This window comes from Lepidothrix coronata, unplaced genomic scaffold, assembly GCF_001604755.1.
Source record: "Lepidothrix coronata isolate B3197 unplaced genomic scaffold, Lepidothrix_coronata-1.0 Scaffold171, whole genome shotgun sequence".
Classification (NCBI taxonomy): Eukaryota; Metazoa; Chordata; class Aves; order Passeriformes; family Pipridae; genus Lepidothrix; species Lepidothrix coronata.
In genome coordinates this window covers 907,652-916,426 of record NW_016690351.1, presented here as the reverse complement: position 1 = coordinate 916,426, position 8,775 = coordinate 907,652, and the positions used below count along the sequence as shown (strand labels likewise).

The 8,775-nt window shown below is 43.1% G+C and overlaps 1 protein-coding gene across 1 annotated transcript in view; it reads right to left on the bottom strand.

Annotated features, from left to right (window-relative positions):
• Positions 1 to 3,759: 3,759 nt before the first annotated feature.
• The window catches only part of FAT4 (FAT atypical cadherin 4), a 129,150-nt gene continuing 124,134 nt past the window's right edge, over positions 3,760 to 8,775 (bottom strand). The window contains exon 17 of the mRNA XM_017829944.1: positions 3,760 to 7,201. Within this exon, the coding sequence (XP_017685433.1) occupies positions 5,328 to 7,201 (1,874 nt within the window). The 3' untranslated portion in view covers positions 3,760 to 5,327. The remainder of the gene's footprint in view (positions 7,202 to 8,775) is intronic.

The window sequence follows — 8,775 nt, the reverse complement described above, 5'->3', positions numbered from 1 at the left end:
TTCAGTTTGGTCTGAGGTGAAAGATAGGATTATTTTTGAACTTGCCCTCTTGAACAACTCCAAGTACAAGATGGCTTCTACACAGTCTCTACTGAGGACATCTCATCATTAGCTAGTTAAACATCAAGCTCTTGTCATCATTAGTGGCAGACACTCTCCCAGTGGAGAGTGCAATCAATAATGCCCTGTGGTTTTGTTTTAGCAGGATGCCAAACTTTCCGGCACTGCTTTTATAGACTCTTCCCCTTATGTTTAGAAGTTGTTGAGAAATTGCCTGCTGCCATCACTATTTTTTATTTGGGTTTTTTTGTACATGCTCATAAATATGTGGCCCTAATATTGAAGAGCAATTCTCTTGAGGATTTACTTGGTGAAGGCCAGAGATAAAGGTATTGTTAAGCTCAAAATCCAACTTAGAAAGACTCTATCCACTGCTGATCATCTCAGTACAGAAGAGTGATGAAACTCGGAAGCCACTGGAAAAAGGCTGTGAAAATTGCTAAGAATACAATGGTATTTGATTGCTGAAAAAAGCTCTTGTAAGGTGTCAGAAGGTGAGGTTCATGCAAAATACAGGAAAGGCCAATAGTGCAAATATCTAATTTTTTAAAAAAGGCTGTGATGCTCCCTGACAACCTAAACACATGCTGTCGGTCATCCCATTAACTGATACACTTCAAGTGAGCACATTGGGATGAACAAAGCACTGACTTCATCAAGCAGAGGGAAAGATGGTGGAATAAATACATAGATGGACAGGGAAAAGGATAAAATGGTGAACAGTAAAACACTAGAATGAGAAAGCAGAGAGATCAATGTTTTCCTTTTCTTCTTCCCTCAGTCCTCCTTCAAAAAAATAGCAAGCTTTTCTCTTAATCATCTTTTTCTCCTCATTCCCCTTCCCAATTTCAAAAGATTCATAATTAGGAGTCTCTTACAGATTTCAGTTAAGGAAGTGCCCTTTACACATCTGTACACTGAAGGATATTATCTGAATTTTATACTTCAGAAATACAATCTACGATACAATAAAACACACAGTACTCAAAAAGTGGCACAGGAGGTGATCAGTAAAAGCACAAAATATATCAGCTCAAGGGCACCTCTGATTATCTTGAGCTGGCTGGCAAAAATTCAATAGGATTCACGTTACACAGAAGGAATAAATGAAATTCAGTAAATTGCTGCAGTGAATAGACTGCTTTGCTGGCATCACCTCATGTGTTCTCTGCACTCCTCACTGGTGACTTGGATGGAAAGATCTTCCCAGGTCAGCACATCTCACTCACTTCTTTCTATAACAATGGGAAGGGCAAATGGAGGATTCTGGACACCCCTGGAATGACAGGATCGTTCAGTTGGGAGAGACTGCCTGGGGACATGTGGCACAGCCACCTACAAAGTTAGATAAGGTTCAACAGTATGTTGTCCAAGCAAGTTTTTAGTATTTCCAGGGACAGGAATGCCATACCACCTCAGGACAGCTTCCCTCACATCCAATGGGAATTTACCTTACGAACACCGGCAGTTCTAGTCCTTTTGCTGTGTGAGGAGTGTCTGGCTCCATCTTCTGTTTTTGAGGACATCAGCGAGATCTGCACCCCCTTCCCACTCCAAGCCTTCTCATTTCCAGACTGCAGTAATGTGGCCCCAGCTGGATTTTGCACTGCTAACTGATACTCCCTGACACAGGTTGTGGTCTGCAGCACAGACTCATAGTCTGACTCTTGATGGAGGGTTTTCATCAAAATGTGGGACTTTATGTTACTTTTCAATGCAGCATGCCTTTCTATTATTTTATGGTTTTGAAGTTATATACCTTTTAGGAAAAATACTGGAAGGTCTTGACTTAGATAAATTTAGATTTCACTTCTTTTATTACTTTATTCCTCTACCGCAAATCACAGTATTCTTCTATTTTCCTTTTCATTGGTAAACAAGAGAATGCCAAGTAAACCTGCCATTTCCCTGTCTGTTTTCATCTTATTAGTGACATCATGAGAAGAAAACATCTCCATCTGAGATGGCAACAACAGTTCAGCAATCTACCAGCTGAAAGACAGGTCACAGACAAATTGCTGATATGAGATGTGGTTGGAGGCTCCTGTGCACGACAGTGAGCAGTGCAGACTATTTTTCTTTCCACATATTTATGACTTATAATATGTCCTAGATCTTGAAACAGGACCGTGTAGTTCTGCTGATGAACCGGGGAAATAATGCAGCTCCCTCCCTCACAACTAGTAATTTTGGATGTTTGCTTCACATGATTCACTTGGAACTCTTTGCTGATCCTCATCATGAAAGAATTATAAAAAAAAAAGGCAGAAATGGATCATATGTTTAAGTGTCAAAAACATTTCTATGCTTTCAGAAACAGAGAAACAAGGAAACCAGTAAAAGACACATTTGTCTACCATAAAGTGTCAAAATTTAGACAAATGCACTACAACTCGATAAACTGTAAACTCCGTTGAAGTTATGAAATAAATTTTGTGTAAGTCAACATTGCATATTATTTTCCTTTAGCAAAAGTTTTTGATAATTTCAGAGTGCTTAACTGGCATAACACAGCTCTCAAGTGTGTTTGGTGTTACATTTAAAAGCTTTCATTTGTTAAAGTTTTCATGTGTTATTAAAATCACTGCTTAGATGTGGTACAGTTTGTATTAAAGGATAATATTCAAGCTAAACATACAGCTTTTTAACAGATGTTTAATTACAGCAGCTTCTCAAACTCTGAAATCACTTGTGGATCTCATGTTATTTCAGATGAAACTACTTACATACCAACGTGGCTACTTTGGCCCATTATCTTCTCACTTTTTTGGGGCATGATGAAGTCAGCAGCACTTTTAGCCAAAAAGAGCTGGTTCCTTATTGCCAGTTTTGAGACAAGCTGACCAAAATAAACTCTAAACCAAGTGAGTAACAGACAAAATGCCCTCAAATTTTTATACTTTTTCTAAGTTCTTTACACAAAATATCACCAATTCAAAGTATAACCTCAGAAATCACCTCTTGCCTGCAGCCTTAACTTTTTCACTCTCTGCATTCTCCAACAAGTTGTCCAAGTATGATTTACTCTCTTATAAATATACAAGAATGCAGTTATTTATTGTTCAACTGCTGCTTTATTATAGAAAGCTCTTGTTCTCACACTCCTCACTATCTATGTATGGGAAAGCTTCAGCTTGGAGCAGAGGTGGGAATCTTGGTTAAAAAATGTAAAATTAGTTGCTCCTAATAAACCCTTATGGACTGAAATACAGTTTTTATTATGTTATCAGGAATATCAAAGTGGATTTGTTACTTTTTGACATTATCTTAGGCTTAACAACCTCATGTTACCAACTGTTCTCCATCTTCCTGAGATAGGTGAAGCCAAATCATAGTGAGATCAGCCATGAAATAGAAGAGGGATGGGCCAAAGGCTCCTCTCACCCTTGGTCAAATCCATCCCTTTGCAAGGAACAACCGCACTGGACTCAGTGGGACTTCCTGAAGTGCACTGGGTTCATGATGCCCCTCTGCAGGGAGAGTAATTTAATTTCCACAGTGATACTAGTGCTGTCTTCACTGTGAATGAACCCCAAATGTGTAATTTTACATCATCACCTTGATTCTCAAAGCCTATTTTCTGGATAAAAAGATTATATGTCTTAAAAAGCTTTTAACTTACACCCCAAAAGTGAAGATGAAGGAGTGAAAAGTAGAGAGAGAGAGAAAAGACAAAAGGTTACCGATAATACACACTAAGGATTTTAAATAAATATTTTAATTCTATTATTGGCATTTACAGGTAGAAAGCATACAGTATGTTACAATTTTATCAAAATGTGAAAAATATGGATGTTACATAAGTAACAAATGTAAAAAAAGTATTTTTCTTACCTTCCCTGAAAGTAAGAAAACTATTCAGCATAGGAAAATATTGATATAAAAACACAGCTTAGGTAAAAAAAAAAAATTGAAGTTTTTACACAGTACAATAGGTTCATCAGATCTGCATGAAGATGTAAAGACTTTGTGGGGTTCTATTTTACCTAAAACTTTAGGGAACTGGGGGCAACTGGTAAGCTACATTAATGAATCTACAAGTAGTTTTCCCTCATATCTGCTCCAAAATGCTAGAGTGCAGTAATTTTCTATACAATAAATAATTCTTCAAAGTTTCCATCACAGAAAATCATAGAATGTAGAAAATGCCACTCCAAGGTCACAAAGGCAAGGCAGTGCTTTAATAATAATTATGATAATATTTATTATAGTGCTTTATAATGTCGAAGCACTTCAGATGAGTTAAACTAATTAGTCCTCACACCACCCCTGTGAGGTAGGGGAGTAAGTGTTGTTCCTACCTTTCCATAGTACAGATGGGAAACCAGAATCAGGGGAGAAGCACGGACTGCAGCAGCAGCACAGCCGAGATGAGAGGCCAAGAGATGTGGGAATTGAGAGGTTTTTCCTTTGCTCTTGCTGCTGCGAGCCAGGGTGCTGGGCTGGGCTGACAAATGCCCATCACTCCCCTCCCATGGGAAGCACTGAGGGGGGCAGGAAGGGACCAGGGTTAAGTAAGCATCCCCAAAAATTCATAGAGATTCAGAAGCTCTCACACAACTTTGTCAAAAAACCAAAACAAACAAAAAAAAAGGAAAAAGAAAAAAGAAAAAGAAAGAAACAAACAAATAGACGGACTGAAAAGGAAAAAAACTCCTAAAGTGCTGACTGGCTTGAGCTGCTTCTAGCACCTCTTGTATGGAATAAGACTTACAGCACTGTTGCCAGCAATTATTCAAGCTGCTTTCATCCATAAAGTCACATGTGAGCAACTGCAGGATATGGTAACTACATTTTCTGAGACACCTTACTACTGTTATTCCTTCATTCACCATCTTTCTTCCACACACTTCTTAAGGAAAATTAAATCCTCAATACTCTTGCATCGTAAAACATGTTAGTATTTGGAGACAATATGCACATCCTTCACAATTAAAACAAAAAAATTAGTTCATTTTCAGAACAAAGCATTATTAATTTAAGAATCACGAACCAAACAATGGGAAACAGGAAACCCTTTCCAAAGGCTGCATGCCGAATATCTGGTTTGCAAATACAATGCATGCAGGAGAAATAAATTCATCCAAGCATAATTAAATTAAAAATGTTTTTAAGTCTCTTTCAGCAGCATAATGGTTATTATTTTTAAAGTCTCCTCCATCCAAACTGGCCTGGGGTTCAGATGCTGACCTTGGCTTTTCTACAACCATATAATGGTTTGACCAGCCCCTGTGGCTTTGCACTGTGGCAATACCAGGAGATAAAGCCTATACATATTGTTCTGCTTCCCCCTCCTTGGAAACAGGCTTTATTGTACCACCTTTGCCGTCTTCACTCGCTGCTGCTGCTGCTGCTGCTGCTTTTTCAGGAAGCGATGCCAAATCTTTGAAAACATCCACATAATGCCCAAAGCCTGGGCCCCAGTTCAAGAGGTTGTCCCAGTTGAAGTTTCCTGCTTGCTGCCCCAGCTTCACGGGCAGGGAGCTCTCCCCGGCCCCGGCTGCCTGTGCCCCCACAGGCCCCCCCTCGCCGCGGCGGCCGGGGTAGCGCCGGGGTTTCAGCCTGGAGCCGTAGTTGTCCTCGTCATCCGCATCAGACTCATTGACCTGGGATAACTTGGGCATTCTGGAGGTGTACGTCACAGGCTTATCCCTGTCGTACTCCATCTCCGAGCAGGTGAAGGACTCATGGGAGTCGCTGTCGGAGGAGGACTCGGGTGCGGGAATTCCATCGGCCGGGTTCCTTGTCCGGGACAGAGGCCTTCTGCAGTCCTCCTCTGAAGAGGACCGGCCGTGGTCTGCACTGCAGATGCTGGGGTTTCTGGGGCGAGGCGTGTTAAGTCTCTCCACCTCTTCAATGGACAGCCCCACTGGAGGAACAGTCTCCAGAGGGATCTGCCCAATGGGCTGCTTCAGGCGACTTCCTGGTCGGGAGCTGTGGCTCGCCATGGTCTGTGGACTCTTACTTCTCCTCCCCAGTCGAGTGGCATAGTTAAAAATGCCAGGCTGGCAGACATCGTTGTGCATCTCCAGTGGGCTCCCTTCCCTTATGGCGAGGTGCAGCTCCCTCGCTGGACTGTGCCTGTAGAACGTTGATGATTTGGAGAAGGGTGCGGGGCTGTGCCGCGACAGGGGGTTGGGAGTAGGGCATGCTGAGTGGCTTAGAGATGTTGTCCTCAAGCCCTGCCCGTAGGCGGGCTGGTAGGTCAAGCTGCTGGCTCCCAGGGGCATGGGGGACTGCCGTGCAAAGCCCAGTGGGCTGTGCCTCTGGATGGAGAACTTGGGTGTGTGGCTCCGAAACTGCTTGTAGTGCTGGATGATGTCGGCGTCCGAGGGGGCGATGCTGCTGGCATTGTCAATGTCGTAGTGCTCGATCTCGGGCTCGGGGGATGCCAGCGGGGCGCTGGGGATCGTCTCTGTGGCGTGTGGGATGTCGGTTTCATCATAGATGAGATATGGGTTTTCTCTTTCGATGATATCGGGTTTCGGGTTCCCTTCAGGCTGCTTCCTGACAGTCATGTCATCACCGTAGGGTGGGATGTTGTCAGGGTCATCAAAAGCCACGTTCTCACTCCCCTTTTTCTTCTTCTGCTTTGTTTTCTTCTCCTCTTTCGGCCCTTTTGACTTCTTTCCTCGGCACTGGTTGCACAGGATGAGGCTGAGGACCAGCAGTGCCAGGACCGTCGCGCAGCTGCCCACGATGGCCGGCACGGCCCAGAGAGGAAGGGACAGCTCGGTGGGGTGTGGGGACGGGAGGCAGATGTGGCCACCGTTGATCCCTGCTCTGCACTCGTGGCCAGGGGTACACGAGACCCCCAGGCAGGCCACCACCGTCTCGCACGTCCGTCCCGCGTATGCCTCGGGGCAGCTGCAGGTGAAGCTGGCGTGTGCTGCAGGCTCGCAGCTGCCTCCGTTCTGGCAGGGGCTGGAGGTACAAGCTCCTGGTGGGACGCACTGGTAGGCATACCAGCGGTTGATGCACATCAGGTCGCCCCAGCAGGGACTGCTGGCACAGATATTGGGGCCGCGGCAGCCGATCTTGACCGAGGGGTCTGTTTTGGAGAGGGTGGCGAGGCTGTGCTTGCCAGCGAAGGGAAGGCTCTCCCCGCCATACTTGATGTAGGAAATGCAGCCATCAAAGCCTAGGAGAAAAAGCAACAGTCATGTCAGGACCTGAAGACTGAATGTGCACTGTCAACAGTGCAGTACAGGCTCCACTGTTCACCAAACAAGCCAAGAATTCAAATGGTTACCAGAGAAAAACATCTAGTCTAATAGTACTTAATGTCTTGAAATTGAATTTGAACAAATATGCCTTCTAGTGACTTCATTCAATATAATGAAATGCCTTTGTTTCCTAATTTTCCCATATTTCTAAAACTTCCTATCATCTCCACAGAGAAATCTGTGTGCAGCTGGCTCGGCTGTGCTAGCACCAAACATTATCTGGATGCTTCAGCTAAACCTCCTGCCTTACTGCCTCCTACATTCATGACGATACTTTTGTGTCTCTGAATCTCAAGTGACCTTTTCTCAAACTTCCCATACCCCGGTTGTTGTGCTACTCTACAACGAATTTTAGTGCTGTGAGACCTCAGGGAGATGGAATTATCCCCAGGCTCTCTGGGGTGGTTGCATGTGAGGTCGCAGGAAAATCCAGCCTTTTGCCAATCCCATAATTCTCTGTGTTCTCCAGACTTAATTCTTTCTTCAAAGGTTTTAAGGTAGTGATACCTTATGCTGATCTCTGCTTGGACCTGTGGCAAAATGGTACACAGAGATGGGTTCCACGGGTTTATTCTGTCATGAAATAGCACACTAGAGTCATATGAGATGATATTAAAGGTTTATAATCTTCAGAATTGAAGATTTAGGTTCATGCAGGAGCCAAAGCAAAAATGATGATCACCCTGCTGCACAGTTGGTGATCCCTTGCAGCAGTGATTTGATAAACAGCAATGAGGAATTCAGCAGGTCTACCCAGGTTTGAAAATGTTATTGGACACACAGCTTCACAGCCCTGGAACTGTAACCCACGTATGTTTTTGTCTGCCTTTAATGGTACTGCAGATATTTTTGACTCTGAGTTCATGCAGAGTTTTATACCACCCCTTGTAAATCCTTGGTATGTCGTACACAATGTAATCCAATATTAAAATAAAATCAAATCATATGAATATGACATTTTGGATTGTGTGTTCTTAATGGAAGCCAGACATTCCTAATTTGTCTGCCACAGCGTTGGGCAGTGGTGAGAAGTTAGTGTCCTCAATTTTCTTTGTTCCAGCTTTCCTACAAGCCTCTGATTTTTCCGTGCACATGCTGCTCATAAAACATACATGTAAAAAGGACAAAGGTCATCTCAGCATCCATATGATTTCATAACACATTTCAGACAAATTCACAATACACAAGTGTAAAGTGCGAATTTGCTCCACTCAAAAATACTTCATCTGGTCACAAATCATGAAGCCAGGAACATTTTTTGATATAAAAACTCTGTGAAATCTACATCTACATTGTCTGGACTATCTCATGTTTTGCAGCTAAAAATCACTTCCATCTTTACTTAGCACTGGGGGAATGATATCAAATATGTGTTATTGACTTCTTTTGCCAGGGTTTAAGACAGTTGCTTTAACTCTTAAGGGAGACTGATTTACTTCTTAACAGCTACATGTTGGTCAGAGGGTTATTCCTTATTGTCCTTGTTTTC